At 42.3% G+C, this 23,030-nt stretch overlaps 1 protein-coding gene across 1 annotated transcript; it reads left to right on the top strand.

The window, feature by feature from the left end:
* Nucleotides 1-4,582: 4,582 nt before the first annotated feature.
* Nucleotides 4,583-16,114, top strand: LOC133402996 (DNA-binding protein SATB2-like). The gene is made up of 12 exons (XM_061677464.1): nucleotides 4,583-4,654; nucleotides 6,359-6,553; nucleotides 8,033-8,218; nucleotides 9,718-9,844; nucleotides 9,925-10,048; nucleotides 10,423-10,525; nucleotides 11,799-11,849; nucleotides 11,929-12,392; nucleotides 12,484-12,684; nucleotides 14,300-14,443; nucleotides 14,667-14,858; nucleotides 15,424-16,114. Exons 1-12 carry the CDS (start codon nucleotides 4,648-4,650, stop codon nucleotides 15,976-15,978), a joined length of 2,349 nt encoding a protein of 782 aa, XP_061533448.1. The 5' UTR covers nucleotides 4,583-4,647; the 3' UTR covers nucleotides 15,979-16,114.
* The last annotated feature ends 6,916 nt before the right edge of the window (nucleotides 16,115-23,030 follow it).

Here is a 23,030-nt window from a genome sequence, read left to right as displayed (position 1 = left end):
AAGTCCCGCCCCCGACTGCACGCTGGCTTCTCATTGGTCATTCGTCGAAGATTCAAAGTGAGTGACAGAACGCTTCAACAGTTCCGTTTCCGCTCCCAGCTGACTCACTCGCCTCACGGCGGCCAAACTAAAAGAACGAATTATTTCATAAACTGATTCGGTTCAGTTCGTTAACTAAAAAGATTCGTTCTTCTGAACGAAACGTTCGCGAACGTAACAACACCATTTCAAATGAGTTTTCGGGACCATCAAAAGCATATTGCTTTCCAGGGCATCTGCCAGCCAAAGACTGAGCTGCACTGTATTTGTTGACAGACTAAACTTGTGACTGGAGCCCAGAGAAGTAACATTTCTTGTCACTTTCCTACTATGTTACATGTGGAAACTTGGTACGCCTCTGTACTGTACTGGAAAGGTTACGATAGGAATATTTTTTTTTACTAGCTGTCCGCAACCCATCAGTTGAGAATCAATGATCTAGAACAAGGGTGTCAAACTTATTTTAGTTCAGCGCCCACATTCACTCCAAATTGATCTCAAGTGGGCCCGACCAGTATATTTGTGTCCCTTTCTTCTTTTCCTTTCGGCGTGTCCCATTAGGGGTCGCCACAGCGCGTCATCTTTTCCATGTAAGCCTATCTCCTGCATCCTCCTCTCGAACACCAACTGCCCTCATGTCTTCCTTCACGACATCCATCAACCTTCTCTTTGGTCTTCCTCTAGCTCACTTGCCTGGCAGCTCCATTCTCATCATCCTTCTACCACTATACTCACTCTCTCTCCTCTGGATGTGTCAGAACCATCGAAGTCTGCTCTCTCTAACTTTGTCTCCAAAACATCTAACCTTGGCCATCCCTCTGATGAGCTCATTTCTAATTTTATCCAACCTGGTCACTCCGAGAGCGAACCTCAACATCTTCATTTCCACCACTTCCAGCTCTGCTTCCTGTTGTCTCTTCAGTGCCTCTGTCTCTAATCCGTACATCATGGCTGGCCTCACCACTGTCTTATAAACTTTGCCCTTCATTCTAGCAGACTCTTCTATCACATAACACACCTGACACCTTCCTCCACCCGTTGCAACCTGCTTGGACCCGTTTCTTCACTTCCTGACCACACTCACCATTGCTCTGGACTGTTGACCCCAAGTATTTCAAGTCCTCCACCCTTGCTATCTCTTCTCCCTGGAGCCTCACTCTTCCCCCACCACCCTCTCACTCATGCACATATATTCTGTCTTACTTCGGCTAATCGTCATTCCTCTCCTTTCCAGTGCATGCCTCCATCTTTCTAACTGTTCCTCCACCTGCTCCCTGCTTTCACTGCAGATCACAATGTCATCTACAAACATCATAGTCCACGGGGATTCCAGCCTAACCTCATCTGTCAAGCCTATCCATCACCACTGCAAACAGGAAGGGGCTCAGGTCTGATCCCTGGTGCATTCCCACCTCCACCTTAAACTCCTCTGCCACATCTACAGCACACCTCACCACTGTTCTGCTGCCCTTGTACATGTCCTGTATTATTCTAACATACTTCTCTGCCACTCCAGACGTCCGCATGCAGTGCCACAGTTCCTCTCTGGGTACTCTGTCATAGGCTTTCTCTCAATCCACAAACACACAATGTAGCTCCTTCTGAACTTCTCTGTACTTTTCCATCAACATCCTCAAGGCAAATAATGCATCTGTGGTACTCTTTCTAGGCATGAAACTATACTGTTGCCTGCAAATACTCACTTCTGTCCTGAGTCTAGCCTCCACTACTCTTTTCCATAACTTCATTGTGTGGCGCATCAACTTTATTCCTCTGTAGTTCCCACAGCTGTGTACATCACTCTTGTTCTTAAAAATGTTCTGTTGAACAAGCTGGTCAAAAACTCTACAGCCACCTCTCCTAGATGCTTCCATACTTCCACAGGAAGGTCATCAGGACCAACTGCCTTTCCATTTTTCATCCCCTTGCTAATCATTGCCTCTTCTACTCTTCCTTCTCTCTCAATTTCCTCATTCATCAACTCCTCAAATTATTCTTTCCATATATCCAGCACGGTACCGGCTCCAGATAACACATTCCCATCTCCATCCTTAATCACACATCCGTCATACATTGGGAATGTATACATAAAATACATAACGGTTGTGGCACGGCATGAAAAAAAACCTCTGTCAAATTGTGGCTGTTGACTGACATTTTGCAATATTCAGTGTCTTAAAATATTTCTACAGCAGGCATTAATTTTTACAGAGCTGTATTCTTCACAGTGTGAAGGTGGCACAGCATTTTATATGAAGTAGGCTAAGTAGGCTCAAATTCCTTGCCCATAGCTGTGCCCTTATTGGCCGTTGAATTCAAAGTCCACCCTTATTAGGTTAATTTCTCGTAGCTGTAGAATTTTTTTGTGTGCAGTCTCTTAATGTTTCTGTTTTTATTAAGGTATTTTATAGCCAAAATATGCCTTCCCTAATGCCAATGTTAGTGTAAAGGTTGTCAGCTTCAATAGTCAATAAAATGGAATGTTGACGTTTTTAATCTTTTTCAATGAACTCGTAGTTGTCCTTTAGATAGCTGGAAAGTGTGATTTTTAGTGGGTTTAAATAATAGTCAGTGATAGTCAATAAATCCACAATCAGAGATTATTGGCCTCTCCGGAGGGACCTCGTGAAGTCTGCCATTTATGAATTTGTTTATTCTTAATGCTTTAAAGTGATACTTTGTCAAACTACAAAAGCCACCTTTAAACAGAGGAGGAGGTTTGAACAGGCATCACTTATTGTCTGCGTATAAAAATGTCCTGACATCTCTTCCCAAAAAGTTTGCCTCATTCTACGGGAAGAGTGGCCCTAGAGAGCTGTTTTACCACAAGACAAGTGAACGACGGATCGGTATGCAGGACGGTCATTTCACTAACCACGCCGGGCAACAACAACACCCTATTGTTGACCACCCCCAGGGAACACACCCACTGAGGCATAAATAGGGAGACTCCACACCTAAATTTTAGAATTTAAAAAAGACTTTTGGATTAAAGGTGAAATGTGTTCAACAAACAAGAACAGTCCAGTTACCTTGATTCAACCTTTGCAGATTCCCATGACCTGGATGAATGTGAATCTACACAGACATGTAGCTGAAGAAAGATGTCTAGAAAGGTCATCGTGCTAAAATTGGGATTTGAGCACCATGGTGGTGTTTTTCTGGTTGCCACTAGATGTCAACCTCAAATAAATGTTTACGTCTGCTCTACCAATTTGACCAGATTTGATTAAAATTGTTTTCAGCAGTTGTGGCTAGTGATTTAGGATTGTTTGAACAGCCATATTTGTTGAATGCAGAATTACAACTGTGTAATGGAGCACATTACAGTAGTCATGTAGCCTACTACATAGTTGCCAGTCTTTGCACGTTTTCAGCAATTATCTTCGAACTTGTATGATGTATTTGGAAACACATCTACAAATTAACTTTACAGGCTCTTTAAGTCAAAGTAACGACTGAAATGCACAAAGTGAAAATAATTTTTTACTGTCAGTTATATCATGTTTCGATAACGGCACAATGGAAAAAAACGTCACTACACACAAAATTCTTTCCTTCATTTATTAACTTATAAAGTGCTCGAAGAAAAATAGCAAAAATCACTTTACGTGTTATGTCAGTACATTTGTTTTAAAACAAGAGTTCGACTTTAACGCTAATAAGGCCATGGATGGGGAATATCTTGCTTCTCTGAATTTGTTGCTGTCGTTAATGCTCCCCGGTTCACGTTTCTGTCCCTGGTTTTCCACCCTAGAAGAATGCTGCTGCCCACCTTTTAACTGGTGCATATATTTTGAGCACATTTCCCCCATTTTAGCCTCACTGCACTGGCTGCTAGTGCGCTTCAGGATTCATTTAGAATTTTTTAAATTTGCATTTAAATCATGACATGCTCTTCCCCTGCCCTACCTCTCTGAGCTCCTTCACCCTCATGAGCCCATTCGCTTTCCCAGGTCAGCTGGCCAGCTGCTCCTGACTGTCCCTATAGTCAGGCTGAAGCTCAGAGGGCAGCAAACCTCTGCTGTTGTCGCTCCAAAACTATGTGACAAACTGCCTCAGCACATTAGACATGTCTTCTCTTTCCCTGTTTCTAAATCACTTCTTAAAACTCATCTCGTCTCCTTGGCCTTTGACACCCAGTGAGATGTTGACTCATTTATCATTATTTATTCTTTTTTTATTTTTTTTTTCCTTTCATCCCGATTGATTTTATTGCTCCTTTTATCACTGGCATTTGTGCATTTTAATTGTATTTAATTTACCCATGTCAACCTCTCTTTCCATGGTGTTATGTATTTATCTTTTTGTACAGCACTTTGCTGCACTGTACTTGCTTTAAAAGTACTTAACAAATAAAGTTGGATTGGATTGGATGGGATTAGTTATTCAGTGCCACTGTGTCTGCTGGGCTCCCTCCCTTTTTAATTCCCATCCTACTTTCTCTCCTCTCAGCAGCAAAAGCTGCAGCATTTACATAGTTTTCACTGCTTGTGTTCACATCTCGTGTGCGCACGTGAGCCCGCCCAGCAAAAGTTTGCTGTCCAACTGGAGTTGCGCAAAATCCCCGATGGACTGACTTTATTCACGAGTGAGCAAGGTGGCATCATGAAAAGTAAGTGATTGTTAATATATTTTAAAAATCTATACTTTCATCTATGTATATAGCAGTTACTAAACCAGTGACATTTAATTGTGGTGTTAAATTCCCTAGAATTAAACATGAAAATTAATGGACAGGGTGTCCACAAAGTCTCTTCATATGACAACAACTAAAAAAACAATAGTTTCCACAGATATGTGTATTCATTTGGTTTTCTAATACTTTTGTTGAATTGTAAAGATACTTTAGAGACACCATAAATTGAGATCATTCTTAATCTTGTCTAATCAGCCATTCCATCTTTATATGTTCAGCTGTGTAAGTATATGCCGCACACATACACATATTATCACCAATTAATCTTCGGATAAGTTTAAAATCATTAATTAAATGGTGGAGATATTTAATGATATTCTGGAGAGACAACACTTCAGGGTGCTGTTTTGTTTTTTTCTCCAGATATTTATTTCCTCTTCATTCATGACAGTAAAACGCTACTACTGAACAATGCTTCCCGTAATGTATTAGTAGAAGTACAAATGTTAGTTTTTTTTGTAGATTACACTTTGAGCGAGAAAATTCCAGGTGCGATCCACTCAATGCCATCAGAGTTAAATGACCTGTATGAATGAGAATATTCACAGGAACTGTAAAAAAAAAAAAAAAAAAAAAAAGTCTTTCTGTGACTTTATCACAAGAACCTTGGCTGAGGAATGGGAAGTGGCATCTCCTGAACACTCAATCTCAACCTCAATATTTTGATCCACATGTATTTGGTTTGCTTGAACATGCAACCCCTTACTCCTGAGTCCTGAAGCAGCAGCCTTTTCAGTTCTTCGGACTCCAAAATGTGATATGTTCTGCTTTGCATTACAGGTCAGCCTGTTTAGATCATTGCATTATTACCATTTTTAAATTAAGTTCCAGTTCAGGCTCAGTGCCAAGTCCAAACACCTGTCTGTCTAAAGACATGTAATATATATTAGGCTACATAGTCTCCTGAAAGATGATTTTGGGTCTAGATGTGTTCCATGTTTAGTTTTGGCACATGTGTGTGTAAATAACAAACTGTTTCATCTCATATAGAAAAGGGTTCTCAAACTAGGGTTGCAAGACCCTCGGGTGGGGGGGTCGGGGGGTTGGGGGTGGGTGGGCGTGGTGGGCGAGCTGTAGCTTAGGTGTCTGCAAAATAGTTTGCAATAAATATATCATTTAAAAAAAAGTGCATACTTACTTACAGTATGGGGCGGGCCAATAAAACAAACATAAACCAATTACTCCTCCCTACCATAGTTTTGGGCCAATTAAGCTTTAATGATTGTGACATAACTTTACATAAATATGACATCCCGCCACGGCATTAGCAAATTTGATTAAGTTCCTTCCTATTAAACAGGACATGAGTATTTAGGTTGAAATGTTCAAAAAATAATTCGCATGGCCTTTAGGGGTAAACGTGGCAGTTGTGTTAAACTGGCATTAGGATTATGAGGGGGTCCTTGGAAAAATGTCTCCCCTCTCCCTGGACCCAAAAAGTGTGAGAACCCTTGATATAGAAGGTGGAGTATTGTATGATGTCTCATTCGTCTTTCTGGAATACAGCAAAATGAACAGAAATCCATGGCAATGTGGTCTGTTTAATATGTCTTCAAATTACAGACTTGAAGTCATCATCTTATCTAAATGAGCTCTTCAATGTGGCTTCATGTTCTCCAGGTTCTTTGCCAGTTGACACAGGCGGAGCAGGTGGAACGGATAGCCCTCGAGACAGCCCAGAGGAGGGCGGCGTGAGGGGTGGGAGTACCATCCCGAGTGGACCTTTGCTGTGCAAGATGAATCTTCTGGAGGTCAATGGTGGCCCAGATACTCCACAATCGCGACTTCACAGCGAAACACCTCTGAGGCCGGGAGGTGCGACTGCAACACAGGGTAACATATCATCCTCCTCATCATCATCATCATCATCATCATCATTGCAAAAACGTACTCTAACACAAGCTTCAAAGTTCCAGTTGTGTCTTGTCTGTCCATAAGACATTCTCCCAGACATTTTGTGGCTTGTCAACATGCAGTTTAGCAAATTCCAGTCTTGCTTTTTTAATGATTGATTGGATGGATTTACAATGTAATAAAATGTAATGTAAATTGGGCAATCACGTAATATTTGGACCATCTTGGAACGGTGAAAAAGTTTCGGAATGGAAGGTCCTTTAAGGTCACAGTCAAATTAAAACCTTAAAAATTAAAAGACTTTGGGTAATCGGCGGGGTACATCATAGAGTAAGTGTCTCAGTCACAGGGCACAAAGAACTATTCGCATTCACACTTATTGGTCGGAAACTGCAGTACCTGAAAAATTCTCCACAGAAGCAGGAGGAGAGACCATGCAAAGGACGTGTAACATGCTCCACCAAATTGGTTGAGGTAAAGTGAACTTACGTCCGGTAAACCCCCGCTATTGGCAGGGTATAGGCAGGCCTTGCCGCCAACAAAGAAAAAAACGTGAGTAGTTAATGCCTCTGATAAAAATGCTTATAATTGTCTATATTAACAATTTAAACCATAAATATAGCACAAACTTTAATCCCAAAATAGTGTATATTATTTCAAAGTAATACATTCCTACATTACTCTTAAAAACAAATGGCTTACAGATTTGATTTTGAAAAAAAATGCACTGAAAGTGCACTTCCACATGTAGTACATCCACATGCAGCAAGACTCTTTGTCATTTTCACTAACAACCCAGGTTAAAGTTAGGTCATCCTAGACATGCAAAAATTTCCATCTCTCAGTTGAGAAGTATAAGTTCAACAACACCTCCTTGACACCAATTACTATTTTCCTATTGGCCAGGGCTTTGACACCATCTTGTGACAACACAGATCATACCAGAATTGTGACTTTTGGCTTGTCCCAATGTACAGTAATTACACACTACAAAATCAGTTTATTTCTTGACACAGTTGTCAAGGTTGTGAGTTTGAATCTTGGCTGAGCACTACGGTACTCCAGTTTTCTTTCACATCCCCAAAATGGTAGATCAGGTCAGTTAAGAACGCTGAACTATCTGTGGGTGTGAATGCGATTGGTTGTTTAGCTATAGCTGCGCTGTGCTCAACTGGCGTTGACTCCAGGGTGTACCCTGCATTTCGCTCAAAGTCAGCTGGCAAAGACTCCACCTCATCTGTGACACTGAACACGATAAGCAGTAGAAAATTGATGAATGGATATGTATATGCTCGTTTATCCCCCTTATTGTGATATCTCGACCCTGAGTGACAATTAGTGACTTAGGCGTTTTCTGCTATTTGCTCATTATAAGGTCTGTAAAAGTATTCTTAAAGACTAATTTCTGAGTCTAACATATATTGTATCTTTCTATACTAGGTGTGACAATCCCGGTCTACTGCGTTGTGGAATATGCGGACACGGGCATGGCTAGTGACGACGAGCGGCATGGTCACTGTCACGCCGGGTTTGTGCTGATACGGAAAGACATCCTGTTCACACAACTAGTGGAGACTGCGCTGATGTCCCTGGGGTACTCGCAAGGCTCGGCCGTACAGGCCCGAGGTGTGTGTATTATGGTTGTTGACTTCATTGATAATTACACAGCTCTAGGCATGATGTGAAAAAAAATACTAATCAATTGTGGCCACAATATAGTTCTAATGTGCGCACAAGATGCTAATTTGCGGCCATAAAATACTAATTTGTGGGCACTACTTTACGTCCTGTCTTGTGGCCACAAGTTAGTATATTCTGTCCACAATTTAGTATTTATTTGTATTTCACGGAGCTCCTCAGTTGGCACCCTTTGCAAGTAAAAGCAGTCTGCTACTTCTGTAGAATTTAGCGGGATTAGAACTCATTTCAAGTGAGAATTTTTATTTATTTATTTATTTTTTTACAGAAAAAAATATCTCTGGTACTTCACGTCTGGGAAACTATCTAAAATGTTCCATCACTTCATATTTCAGCCACTAATTTGTTTGGTAATTCATGAGTAATGAATTATTAACAGCAGCGAAAGAATAGATTGTAGCTGTTTTCCAGATGGGTGGCTAGACCACATAAGTGCACTGCGTGCCAGAACGTTTAGACAATAAAGGAAAATTATGTTGTTGTTTTTTTTCAATGCCGAAGATCTAGTTCTTTGTACAAATATAAAAGCAGTATAGGGTTTGACATTCCTGGTTGTGTCCTAAACACAGGGCACAACCAAATGGGTAACACCCTGTATGCGACCCTCCTCCGCCCAATCTAAATATTTTTTTTTGTCTGGCATTGTCCCAACACCACTCTGCAAGTGGTCACAACCAAAATTATACAGTCTATTTTTTTCTTTTGATTCCATTTTATTTGGCATAGCTTAGCTCATTGAAGTATTTTTAAAGTGGGACAGGGGGTTCTTTGATTAAGCTGTACTGTATGTTGTGGCTCAGTCATAAAAGTAGCTGTTTATTCTAAACATGCAAGATTCCAGTGTGTGGGATTAAATATAGGATTTCTAGTTGGATAACTACCTTTAAGTATTTTATTCTAAGGCATAACAAATATTGAGGATTCTCTCCAAGCAGGTCACTTGACATTTTTTACAGAGGGCCTTTGACTTTTTTTGTCTACTCCTTTGAACATTAAGCCAGCCGCAGGAAGCAGAAAAGCTGTGAGTAATGCAAAGAGGCCCCTTTGCCGTCAGATAGGAGAACCATGACATCACGCGTTTGTTCAGCACCTCCACATCAAAACACCGCTCTGAGTATAAACGTCTCCTCGGCCCAATCAGGCTTGGGGAAACAATGCTTTTGTTCTCTTACTTACATCAGCATCAACCTCATGCCGCGATGACACACACACACGGTCTGTGTTTGAGTTAGGGGATATTAATATGATTGGAATCCTTACTTTGCTCTTCTGGTTACGGTTGAAGAAGGTCCTTTTTTGGAAGGACAAACTTTGCAAATCACTTTACATACCATAACTGTTATTGTCATGAATTTTTTTCCTTGAGTTTTTCCTCTGCTTTGAATCTATAACATGAAACGTGTGGGTCTTCTGTGTGTTTTATCCAGGCATCATCAAAGTGGGCCAGTGGAAGCCAATGCCCATCCACAACCTGACAGATGCTCCAGAGGCCACTGTGGCTGACATGCTGCTGGACGTTTACCACATGGTCACGCTACGGATCCTGCTGTACAGGTCCTCCATTCTTGAGCGTCGGATGTGCTCAAAAATTCAGATTGTGTGTGAGTGTTAAAAGCAACTTTCCATACACGCAGTTTTGCGCGGCTGGAGGAGCTGCCCTCCAAGCAGTGGACGCATGCCACCGTGAGGAAGGCGCTCAAAGAGCTGCTCAGAGAGACCAATCAGAACTATCTGCCCAAGGAGTGTCCGCTCTCTCAGGTCGGTAGGACGAGCACACACACCTACCCAGTGTGGACTTCCTGTTTGTGTCAACAGTATTTGGATAAAGCATTTTTCAGCATTTTCCTAATAAGTCAATTTGTCATTTTTGATGGGAAACTATATTCCCATCCCTTGTCATAAAAATCAACAATTAAAAGATGATCTTATAGCTCATTTCCTTTTTCAGAGCTTTTTTTAATGTCTTTTCGTCACAACATACAGTTGTCATCACCATCAAAGCCAACCCAAAATTCTTAGAAGCAAATATAAAAAAAATAATGGAGTGTAATTTACATTATTGGAACTTCCCTGTGATCACATTTTATTCACCTCTCCTCACTATCAATGTTGTATGTCTCCATCTCCCCCAGAGTATGATCTCTGCCATCATCAACAGTTCCTATTATGCCAACATCTCCATCGCCAAATGCCAGGAGTTTGGACGCTGGTACAAACGTAACAAACGCATCCAAGGTGACGGCTCACATGCAAACATTTGGCGTTGATTTACTATTTCTCCCTTAAAGCTACATGTGTATGTGAGTGTGTTTGAGCTATAGTGTCGAGCTCGTGTGGCAAACATCAGTGACGGCTCATGGTCAGAAGAAACCGTCACACGTGGTTCACATTAATGTCACCCTTAATACACACAGCAGAACTAAGCCATCTTAAATCCTAATAAGAAACATCAGCAGCAACCCCCTTCTCCATACACACACGCACGCTAGCGCATACACACACACACACACACACACACACACATAACACGGTGGGTACAAATTTGATGCCTTGCCAAACCACACTCCCATTTTTATTCTCCTAATAGCCCATGTGACCCTCAACCAAGCATTAGTGTAACAAGAAACAGATTCAGTACAGGGAGGATGAGCCAATAAAATCTGCAAAACTGAAAATGACTTCCCAACAAAATGCTATCAGATCATTGCTCAAACAATAAACAAAACTGCCCCACAAAAAGAACTGAAGAAATCTTATCTACAACTCAATAATGCATGCACTGGCCGGTATGTTAGGTACACTACCAACTTCAAAATCTAATGACATACAAGAGTTTCAAGTATTCATTTAAAGTTGTCATTTGCAGTGGTGTGAGTGAGTGCTTCTAATACTTTACCCCTCCTATGTAGATAAATAACAGAAATAAGAACCACTCTCATAAAATTATATTTTCAAAATGATACAGTACCTCTATTATTTATGCCTTGGAGTGGTGACCAGTCTAGGGTGGACTACACCTCAGCCCACAGTCAGCTGAGCTAGGCTTTAGCTCACCTGTGAGAATGGATGGATGGATGGTACATGATAAATGATTTTTAAAAATGATATACTGTACTGTACATTTATTGACTGGTGGAATCGTGGCGACCACATCTGCCTCACAGTCAGGAGATCCAGGTTCAAATTTCTGCTGGAATATTTTTGTGTGAAGAATGCATGTTCTTGGCTTCCTCCCACATCATAAAAACATGTGTGGCAGGTTAATTTGAAAACTAAATAAATAAATCCTTAAGCGTCAATGTGAGTGTGAACGTTTGTCAATATATGCCCTGCGATTGATTGCCGACCAGTTCAGGGTGTACACCGCCTCTTGCTCAAAGTCTGCTTGGATAGGCTCGAGTTACCTGTGACCCCGATGAGAACAAGCGCTATGAGAAAATAGATTTTGAACATTTCCTGTGACTGTAACAGACATTATGATCTCATTTATTGATAATATCTCATTCAGGTGAATATGGAGAGAAGATGTGGCAGTCCCAGGACAAATCTGATGTAAACGGTACATTTAGTCTTTTCTTTACTCTCTCGGATTTCAAGCTGAAAGCTAAATAAGAACTTTACAACATGTATTTACACAGTGGAGAGGGAATGGGAGCCAAGTATCCTCAACAAGCGTCTTCCCTCTCTTTTACCCTACCTGGGTGGTACTGGAACCATCAAAAGTCACCTAATTGACCAGCAGAACTCCCCCCTGCTGCACTCCACCAAACCTTCCTCAAGCCCTCCTTTGCACCCCCAGGCTCCACTTCATCTGGGACATGGCGGCCTCCTGCCCCCGCAGCTCATGCGCCATCAGCTTGCCGTGGCACACCTCATCAACCAGCAACTGGCCGTCAACCGCCTGCTCTCCCAGCAGTCCGCACAGGGAGTCCCCCAGCCTTACGTCATCCACTCACCCATTTCACAGACATGCAAGGTCCCCGGGGCCACATATGCAGGAGCTGAAGTGTCTTCTGACATCTACCATCGAGTTCGGAGTGAGCTAAAGAGAGCCAGTGTCTCTCAAGCTGTCTTTGCCCGGGTGGCTTTTAACCGCACACAGGTAAAGTGACCAAATGTTCTTAGCAGCTCGCAAGACCAATAAAGGTCATCCAAAACAACACATCAACTAACGCTTCTTCCTACACGGGCAGGGTTTGCTGTCAGAGATCCTGCGCAAGGAGGAAGATCCCCGCTCAGCTTCACAATCACTGCTCGTCAACCTGAAGGCCATGCAGGGTTTCCTTGCTCTACCAGAAGGAGAACGAGACCGCATATACCAAGAAGAGCGAGAGAGGAATACTCAGACAAACCACAATCACATCTCCAATGACAACACTCACAGACACCTGCAGGTACACACAGACTACTTGAAAGATGGAGCGGAGAATTGGTTTGTTAAAAAAAAAGTGTCCTTTATCGATTATTGAGAAAACATTTGATAAATAATTTTGGGATTTGAGAAAATACCATATACAGTGTGTTTACCGCAATTAAATATTCATTTCAAGCATATAATGTTATATTCCAAACTAAACAACTTGGGCCTAATTTACTAAGATCCCAAATAGTGGGCGCTACATTTCACGCTGTTGCTGGGCATGTTGCGTGTGATTTACTAAGATTGTGATCGTTTACGAAAATCCCAAAATAGTAAGCGCTAAATTCTGTTTACACTCACTCTAACAGATTGTACATATTATTGGTAACAAGTTGAATGCAAAACTAAACAGCGGATATGAGATGAGTTATTAGTTAAGATTTTCTCAGCAAACTGCATCAGCCAAACATTTTCTGTTTTTCTCCTCCTGTCATGCTGAGTTCAAGTGTATACTCTATAGCGCTTCAGACAAGCAGCAAGCTCTCTTGGGATGACTGAACTGTTGATATCAGTAAGGCCAGTTTGTTAGGGAATTGTAGGTGAGGAGGACCGCTGCCTGACTTGTTGTCTCTGTTGTGATGGACTTGCACACAGCTCGTATTCCGTATTTCAAATAGGGGTTTGATCACTGTGTAACACCTGGAAGAGCAGCAAAACAAATAAACAAAACAAAAATAAATCGATTGCTGCAATGGTTTTTGGAAGCAAACAACCACACTTTGTTTGCTATAACTCGTCCTGAGTGTGTTGCAAATGGATGTGCAGGTATTTGCTAGTGGTGTGTGATCTTAAGAAATATGGCAACATGATAAAGTATCCGAGTGACAGTTGATCCAAGGTACCAAAGTTGAGAGGAGGCAGAAGTACCGATGCATTTTGACAGCAAGGGGAACCTCACTCCTTTCTTTTTTTTAAAAAAAATCAGTCTGTGCATAATGGGTCCATACTGTACGACCGGGCGGCACGGTGGCCGACTGGTTAGCACATCGGCCTCCCAGTTCTGAGGACCTGAGTGCAAATCCGGCCTCCTCTCTGTGGAGTTTGCATGTTCTCCCCGTGCCTGTGTGGGTTTTCTCCGGGTACTCCGGTTTCCTCCCACTGCCCAAAAACATGCATGGTAGGTTGATTGAAGACTCTAAATAGCCCGTAGGTGTGAATGCGAGTGCAAATGGTTGTTTGTTTCTATGTGCCCTGTGATAGGCTGGCAACCAGTTCAGGGTGTACCCCACCTCTCGCCCAGAGTTAGCTGGGATAGGCTCCAGCTTTAGCATACCCGTGACCCTAGTGAGGATAAGCGGTGTAGAAAATGGATGGATGAACTGTACGACCACTCTCTTGCTAGTTACCTCTCGTCCCAAGTTAGCCAGATCCCTACAGGTCTTTCTGACTCAAGACCTTAATCGTTCGTGCCTTCTGCTGGTAACTACAGTATCAAGTAGTAAATGTCATTATACATCTACTGCTTTAAGATAGAACATTACTAGCATAACTACACCAAAAACCTAAATGAAAACTGTATAAGATCAAGTTGTAAAGAATCAAAAATCGATACATTGAAAATAACTTTTAGATTTAATTCTTGTGTGCAGACTAAGTCCAATGCGGAGACTCCCCTCAAGCTGGACTTGTTAGGGAACATCACTTCGAGGATCTACGAGGAGATCCAGCAGGAGATGAAGAGGGCGAAGGTCTCCCAGTGTCTGTTCGCCAAGGTCTCCGCCAACAAAAGCCAAGTGAGTTCTAGAGGTTTGTTTGCTGTAAATAGCTTTGTTTATCTCACAGTGACAATAAGATAGCTGAGATGACGGATGGATGATCACATTACTGGCATTAATTTCCAAATAAAGCCTGGTGTGAAAATAAGGCAATTTCCCCCAACCCCTCTTCATGCTGTTCTCTTGCAAGATTCTGTACTTTAATTGGGCAAATGTTAAAATATTATCACATCTCTGCCAGGGTTGGCTGTGTGAGCTACTCAGATGGAAAGAAAGCCCGAGCCAAGACAACCGCACACTGTGGGAGAACCTGTGCACAATCCGCAGGTTTCTTTCCATCCCGCAGGCTGAACGCGATCGGGTTTATGAGGAGGAGTCGAGGCAGCAGCACGCTGATAAACTCCCTGCTGTCCCGCACAACCCGGAGCAGCAGGTACAAGCATATTGAATTACAGAATTGTGGACCCAAACCAAATGTTATACGGTTACAGAACTTTTAGAGGGCCAGGTTTCCCGTTTAATAGCCTTCAGCAGCTCGTCTTTGTTTTGTTTGTGTATCGTAAGTCATTGAAAATAGACATGGTGAATGAGCTGCCCACACAGTTGCTGCTTAACATTCCCCTACCTACCCCGACAAAACCCCAAATACTTGCCCGTCAGGCTTGACCTCAGTATTATTCCAAACGCAGCCTGTAATTTCTGAAGCAGAGAAATTGAAGGAATTTCCATTATCTCTATTTAGGTCCTCTCTATTTGATGGCCCACAGATTTTTTATGCCGGGTTGGTGTGTTTGGGTGTGCATTTCGCCCCACCCCGGTAATACACTCTTTAAACGTGGTTGGTAGGAGTGTGGGAATTTAGTTGGCCAATCACACTTCTGCTTAGATGCATTTCTATTAATATCACTGCAGATTTGGGGGTGCAGATTGGCTCGAGAGGTGGGAGTTAAAGGTCCGTGACATATTGAACCTATTTTTGTTTTCCTATTTTTTGACAGACACCATCACCCCTGCCACCTCTGAGAGCTCTATCCCCTCTTCATGTGGACCCACCCCTCCTTGGTGGCTCAGAAATCGGGCCTCAGCATGGAATGAGCCCTGGCCTTGGAGAACCAAAAAAGGCTCGTTCACGAACCCGAATTTCCTTCGAGGCATTGGGGATCCTGCAGAGCTTCATTGGCGACGTCGGGCTCTACCCTGACCAGGAGGCCATCCACACCCTGTCAGCCCAGCTGGACCTGCCGAAGCACACTCTTGTCAAGTTCTTCCAGAACCAGCGCTACAACTTTAAGCACCACAATTCCAGGGAGTCAGGCCCAGATGATGACAACCGGGAGTGTCCATCCGAGGTAGTACGAGAAGAGGGGCAGCTCGCCGTGTCTGTGGACTCGAGTGAAGATGGGAGAGCTTCAGTAGACACATTTGCAACTGAGCGAGAGCCAGAAATGGATCGAAAGGAGAGGGATGATGGAAAAGCCTCAGCACCAACAACATTAACCTTGTCTCCATATAGCAGTCTGGACAGCCCCAATTCTGCAGGGCAGCAGAGATAACAACAGGAAAAAACTGAAAAGCCCCCATGAGATTTTACATCCTATGGTGTCAATATTGGTTTATTAGTCCCACTTTTAATGTAATTGTTTTGGGCCACTTGGGCACAACAACACCAAAAACTCCACACGAACTGGAGCCACAGTTACATATTGTATACAATTACATTTAATTTATTTTTCCATTGTTGCTGTACCAACTGAATTTTTCTAGTGAAACTCAACAGCTCAACAATAAACATCAGTATTTATTATTATTATATTTAAAATCTTTATATTTACTGGAGTAAATAAACATTTACAATCCTTCCAATGGCTCTTTGTAGATGTGATACAGAGAAAAAAGTTACATCTCCTTCGGCTTACATTTCACATTTTGGAACAAAAGTCACACACAGAGCATGAAACGTGTGTGTATATATAAGCGAGTTTTCTCTGGGTTTGAAGTTTTGTAAAGGTACATGTGAAATTTGCTCTCATATAACATTACAACTGCATCAGTGACTGCTGGCACGCTCCGTTTGCTCTCTGCACACAGCTGGCTATTAGAGCCGTATGGCAGACTGATAAAGGCCCATTAGATGTGTGTGTGTGTGTGTGTGTGTGTGCGTGTAAGTGCGTGTGCGTGTGTGTGCAGGCATGTCGTGGGATAAGGACGCAGGTGCTCTCGGGCTGATATTACTCAGGATGCTCAGGGCTGGGGGCGGAGGGGTTTTGGAGGAAGGAGGCTCTCTGTGGAGCTTGCAAACACACCTGTGATCCTCTGCTCACACGGTCTGTCTGTCTCTCGCTCACACACACACACACACACACACACAATCGCACTCTCCCCTGAGGTAGAGCATGTTAATACACACTTTGATAAACAGGCTAATACACAGAGCGACAGAACTTTATAAACCGCTGAGCACGACACAATGCAACCGACAGCCAAAGTGCATGTGTGTACTTTAAGATGGACATTCTTTCACATCAAACAACTTTACTTGCTCATTTGCTGATGCTGCATGTTGAATGTTGTCCGCTCACTTAGAAGTGAAAATAGATGAGTTTTTAGTACAATGGGTGATTACTATACAACAATATGTACAGTTGGCTGCCTCAGAAAACAAGCTCAACAAGATACAATCATTTCATTGTTGAAGAACAACATCAACATTCCCTGTTTGTAACAAGCTTATGCACACATGGCTCTAGAGCTCGCAACACTAAAGATCAAGCCTGTCACAAAGCAATGATCTCATTTGAGTACGAACACTTCATTACGGCAGCTCTACTTTATTTCGTCTTTCTTTAAATAGGATGTTGTATTAAGCTTGGAACAGCTGGTGGAACAGCTGGTAAAACACAGATGAAAAGAAAGCCAAAGCGAATGCAAAATAAAATCAAACAAATTGATTTGCACCTTGCACCTCGTTTTTGAGGAGTACAATTTTACGTTTTGGTAGAAAAAGCTTATTTTGAGGGTCCAGAATAACTGGTGAACTTTTTACAATGCATATCGGTTTAATAATTGCTGTGCTGAGGATTAAACTCGCTAATTACGATGGGAGCTACGAGGGGAGTGTCCACACATGCCGCTTAGAATTAGTCTACCGTGGTGCTGTTATTCACTGAAAGACAAATGTGGATGCATTCCCAGGGATTTTGAATCGGACAGTGTCGTGGCTCCTAAATGAATGCCTCCCTGACCTTTGACCTCAGCTGATGCTCAATGTACTGTTGAGGCACTCACTGATTACGTAAGGCAGCAGGCTTCATGCTTGCTGAATAAGTGCGAGCAACATATCACACCAAACCTTAGTTAACATTTTAGTTTTGAATTGAATGAACATAGAGGTCTATAAGGTGATGTAATCAGTCCATTCCAAGCCTTGGGCACTGCCAGGGGATCCGCAGCTGCCCAGGCGGTTATGCTCTTTCCGCATCAGCTGCATACTCTGTTGTAGGAAGCGCCACCAGGTGTCTGAGATTTCACACCACCTTCCCTCCTTCGCTGGTTCCCATACACAGCCTGCTGAAGCATTTAAACAGGGACGATTAACAGCGGCTGTTCATTGTCGGCATCAAAGACGGCCCGTCTGCCGCCTGCCCTCAGCCACTGCATCCTAGCTACAGTGGGTACGGAAAGTATTCAGAACCCCTTAAATTTTTCACTTTTTGTTATATTGTAGCCATTTGCTAAAATAATTTAAGTTCATTTTTTCCCTCATTAATGTACACACACACACGCCATATTGCCCAAAAAAATGGAATTGTTGAAATTTTTGCAGATTTCTTGAAAAAGAAAAACTGAAAAGTCACACAGCCATTAGTATTCAGACCCTTTGCTCAGTATTTAGTAGAAGCACCCTTTTGAGCTAATGCAGCCATGAGTCTTATTGGGAAGGATGCAACAAGTTTTTCACACCTGTATTTGGGGATCCTCTGCCATTCCTCCTTGCAGATCCTCTCCAGTTCTGTCAGGTTGGATGGTGAATGTTGGTGGACAGCCATTTTCAGGTCTCTCCAGAGATGCTCAATTGGGTTTAAGCCAGGGCTCTGGCTGGACCATTCAAGAATAGTCACGGAGTTGTTCTGAAGCCACTCCTTGGTTATTTTACCTGTGTGCTTAGGGTCATTGCCTTGTTGGAAGGTGAACCTTCGGCCCAGTCTGAGGTCCTGAGCACTCTGGAGAAGGTATTCGTCCAGGATATCCTTATACTTGGCTGCATGCATCTTTCCTTCGATTGCAACCAGTCGTCCTATCCCTGCAGCTGAAAAACACCTCCACAGCATGATGCTGCCACCACCATGCTTCACTGATGGGACTTTATTAGGCAGGTGCTGAGTAGTGCCTAGTTTTCTCCACACATGCCGCTTAGAATTAAGGCCCAAAATTTCTATCTTGGTCTCATCAGACCAGGGAATCTTATTTCTCACCATCTTGGATTCCTTCAGGTGTTTTTTAGCAAACTCCATGGGGGCTTTCATGTGTCTTACACTGAGGAGAGGCTTCCGTCGGGCCACTCTGCCATAAAGCCCCGACTGGAGGAGGGCTGCAGTGAAGGTTGAATTTCTAGAACTTTCTCTCATCTCCCGACTGCATCTCTGGAGCTCAGTCACAGTGATCTTTGGGTTCTTCTTTACCTCTCACAAAGGCTCTCCAGTGTGGTCTTAGGAAGCTGAAGTGCAGCAGTATTTTTGTCAATATGCGGTACTGTGTGTACATGAATGAGGAAAGAAGGAACTTAAATTATTTTAGCAACTGGCTGCAATATAGTAAAGAGTGAAAAATTTAAGGGGATCTGAATACTTTCCGTACCCACTATACCTACCAGCTAAGTCTGGAAGAATGGTTAGCATGCACAAAGTTTGGGTTAAATTCTGGATTCATTAAAGGTCCCATATTTTGGCTATTTAGACCTCCATAGAGTGATTCCCTAACATTGACTTAGTATCAAAGTGTAAATTTCATTTTAAAAAACACCTTGATTTTGTCATATGGGAAAAGGCCCCTCTGACAGCTACTTCTGTTTGACCCAGTTTTGTATCCTCTTGACCGCCCCCTTTCCTCTGATTGGTTGCCTCCGTGTAGAAGACCCACTTGTGGGAGCACATGTTTGTTATGCTGACAGCACTGGCTGCAGATCGGAGAGGTAGGCGGAGATCTTCGCTAGTGACGTAGATAAGCTCGAGAAATTTGAATGACCTGATTTCAGGCCTCTCGGCAGAAAAACGTCTAGAACTCAGGAATGCGTGGTCGATTTTAATTCATATTTCACGTTAACTGAGGCACCATAGAGACATTTTTTACTCGAAATAAATACTTGTTTTACGAGTACACCCAATGTTGTACTTCCACGTTTCCAAAGAATGTGAATGGTTGTGTGTATTTTGTGTCAGGTTTATGTCGGACTGATAATCTGAAGGCAACACGTTACATGACTTTAGGCCTTATTTTTCTTTCTTTTTAAATTATGGTATTCATAGTGTTTGTCTTGATAGAGTTTAGTAAAGCAGCATGTGACCCAGCTGTCTGTTTCTTCTCATCAGCTTTCTTGAAGGGAGCAGTCTAGCGTACGATGGGACTGATTCCTTCTCGGCTGACATGGGCCCTAATTTCATGAATTATAAACCAATATGCTGCTGTTGGCCCCTTCGGAGAGGGCTTTACCCAGCGCTGGCATCTGTTCAGTACAAACAGCGAGGAACAGAGGGAACGGAAGAAGGAGAGAACAAGGACATACCGCCTATCGCCAAGGCTGAAGCGTGGCACTGTGATGGGGCGGAGCGCGGTTGTGTCTGAAGACAGTTTCATCTCAGAGCAAGATCAGAGGATGTGGTTCAAGGAGCAGAAATTCTGACAAGAAAGGCCTTTAATAAAAAAGACATCTCAGATACAAGCAAGCAAAAATATAGATGCCCAACAGGGAAACCAAAGCCTGTAATAAACTAAATTTAGGAGGCTTTGGCACTATGATTTTCTATGCATTTTCATTGTTGTCACATATTGCATGCATTTAGTCACTTACCCAAAGGCATTGGCCAAATTACAGCTTTGTGGTTTATTTTGCTACTCAGAATTGTGGTGAACATCCTCCCACCCATGCCCCCCCCCCCCCCCCATCAATATCCCTAGTTCTCACACATGATGCAAAATCCTATTGTACGCTGAATCTTATTGACTTTACACTTCACCTGCGTAAATTAAACAACAAACAAATTCCAATGCAGATGCAGATACTTCAAAATAAAAACAAAGCTGTTACCAGAGCTCAACACTCACACGCAAATACACACAAAGTGCAAAAGCATGTAACCCAAAAATGGAAGCTGTTTGCGCCCTCATTGTGCATAAGTTACAGCACAAACACATACACGCACACACACATACACGCACACACACACACACAATTTTTGCTTTGGTGTCAAATAAGAAGGGTGATGATTATGAGTATTTGGTTGTTGTTTTGTTTAAAAATCACTTCTGTATAATCATTGATTTAAAATTATAATTCTAACCAGTTACTTGTTTGCGACCACAGGGTGCTGTGTAGAAAAAAAGAAGAGCAGCTTCATATATCACTGAGCGGCTATAATGTGATTTTCAGCTCTAATTAGATTTAAGTCACTTTGTGTGTCATAATGATGTTTGTCTCGCAGAGCAACAGACACCGTCCATCAGCCCAATTAAATATTAAACTGACCTACCGCTGGATTGTGTGTGTACATCCACCCCCAGCACACACAAACACCAACGCTCACATACAGTATCTGACCTACATTCTTGTCCACAGTGTAGAGAGAGGCGACAAATGTGCATGTGTGTGCGTGTTTGTGTGTTAGGGGTGAAAAAAAAGGCAGGTGCGCTGGGCCATGAATCTAATGCAAAATTAGTGTTATCTTCCTGCCAAATAATGCATGATACCACATCCCAGGATGACAGCACAACTCCACGTCATCACCACAGTTGTTGTCACTCTCCCTGATGAATGATATTTTATTCAAAATGTCACATGGAGTAGAAACTGGTAAATAAGTGCAACTACAACTGGCAGCTAACAGGCCTGAACCCAGCTGACTTCAAGGACTAATTGGAGGCACAGTTGCAAAGCAGAAAAGCAACGATAGCAACAAGGATCAATTGATCAATAAAGGGTGTGTGTGCGTGTGTGTGTGTGTGTTTTTAATATATGCCAACATGTGTATGGCCTCTAAGTACACCATAGCAAGGACCCCATTTATGACACCCAGTGGTGGGAAATAAGAAAGTGGGAAATAATTAATTTGTTACTGTACTTAAGTAGATTTTTTTTTTCAAGTATCTTTACTTACTGCTTAGCTTTTAACACAGATATATGTACTTTCCTTACTTTATCAAAAGGCTTGATGACACAGTGTAAAAAAAAAAATAAAGTAAATAGAAAGCGATAAAGTCAACCGTGTTTGAGATGTTGATTCATTGATCACTATGTTGGGATCTTAAAAGGCAGAAAAAAACAGGGACAGCACCGCCATGAATATACATGAACGAGGGAGCATTAACGTCCATGACGCTTAAGATTGAGAGACGCAACATATTCCCCCTCCATGGCCTTATTTAAAGATGGGCATTTTGCACTTTTGCCCAAAATAGCTGTTTGTCATATTTGTTTGAACTGACAGCAGTATGTGAGTAAAATAATCGTTTAAGAAAAATCAGCTCTCTCTGGCCCCATCTTGTACTGCTAATTTGATTTTTAAGAAACTACAGCACCTGAGGAAAAACAACCAATCAGAGACAGAAGGGGTGACCACCAAGGCGTTAATCATTTGTCATGCACTCGCGGGCACATTCTTAGCCGCCAGACTCCCGTCGTCTCTTGCTGACCTGTTAGCTTGTGCTTCAGGTACTTTGTTGAAATTATTGCGGAATATCCACCTTCGAAAAATATCCCATCATCTCATGCTCATCCCATGTTTGCCAACAATGGCCATGAGACTAACCTTAAGCAGCTGAGATGATTCAGAAGCCACACGGGTTCACCGCTTTTTTTTTTTTTTTAATTGACTGTACTTTCTGATAAAATGAAATTCAAAGTGATAATTTAGTGTTACAGTAACACTCCAAGTCATGTTACCAATGTAGCAGCCTTTAACTGCAGCTGGGCTTACCTCTCTGTATTTATGTCTTTCTAACGTCACGTCGTTAAACGCAGCGGTTGAAAAAAGTTAACAAGCTGACAAAGCCACTATTTTTACTCTGGATACATTGTCTGATGCAACCCATCCATTATTTATTTGTTTATTTTGTTAACACCAGCAGTGACCGGGCAACGGGGCTTTACTGGGAATCGAACCCACACTATCTGCATGTAAGGCAGCAGCATGGAAAGTAATGCATGTTTTAACACTGCAAGCCTCCCTTTTAAGGGAATTGAGTTTGATTCGTGGCAAATGGCTCAGCCTAAGATTGTGGTGTTCAAAAATCCTTCGTCTAATCAGAATAAACACATTCAGGTAAGGTGTCATTTTTCCATTATTAGCAAATGATATTTCTATATCATTAGCTAATTACATTTTTTTTTTTTTTA

Source organism: Phycodurus eques, chromosome 1 (assembly GCF_024500275.1).
Source record: "Phycodurus eques isolate BA_2022a chromosome 1, UOR_Pequ_1.1, whole genome shotgun sequence".
NCBI lineage: Eukaryota > Metazoa > Chordata > Actinopteri > Syngnathiformes > Syngnathidae > Phycodurus > Phycodurus eques.
The sequence above is the reverse complement of the archived record's forward strand: the minus strand, read 5'-3'. Positions and strand labels throughout refer to the sequence as shown.

Coding starts and splice junctions, on each gene's coding strand:
- LOC133402996 (XM_061677464.1), top strand. Junction 8,219..9,717: donor CTCGGCCGTACAGGCCCGAG/GTGTGTGTATTA, acceptor TGTTTTATCCAG/GCATCATCAAAGTGGGCCAG. Junction 9,845..9,924: donor CTACGGATCCTGCTGTACAG/GTCCTCCATTCT, acceptor CCATACACGCAG/TTTTGCGCGGCTGGAGGAGC.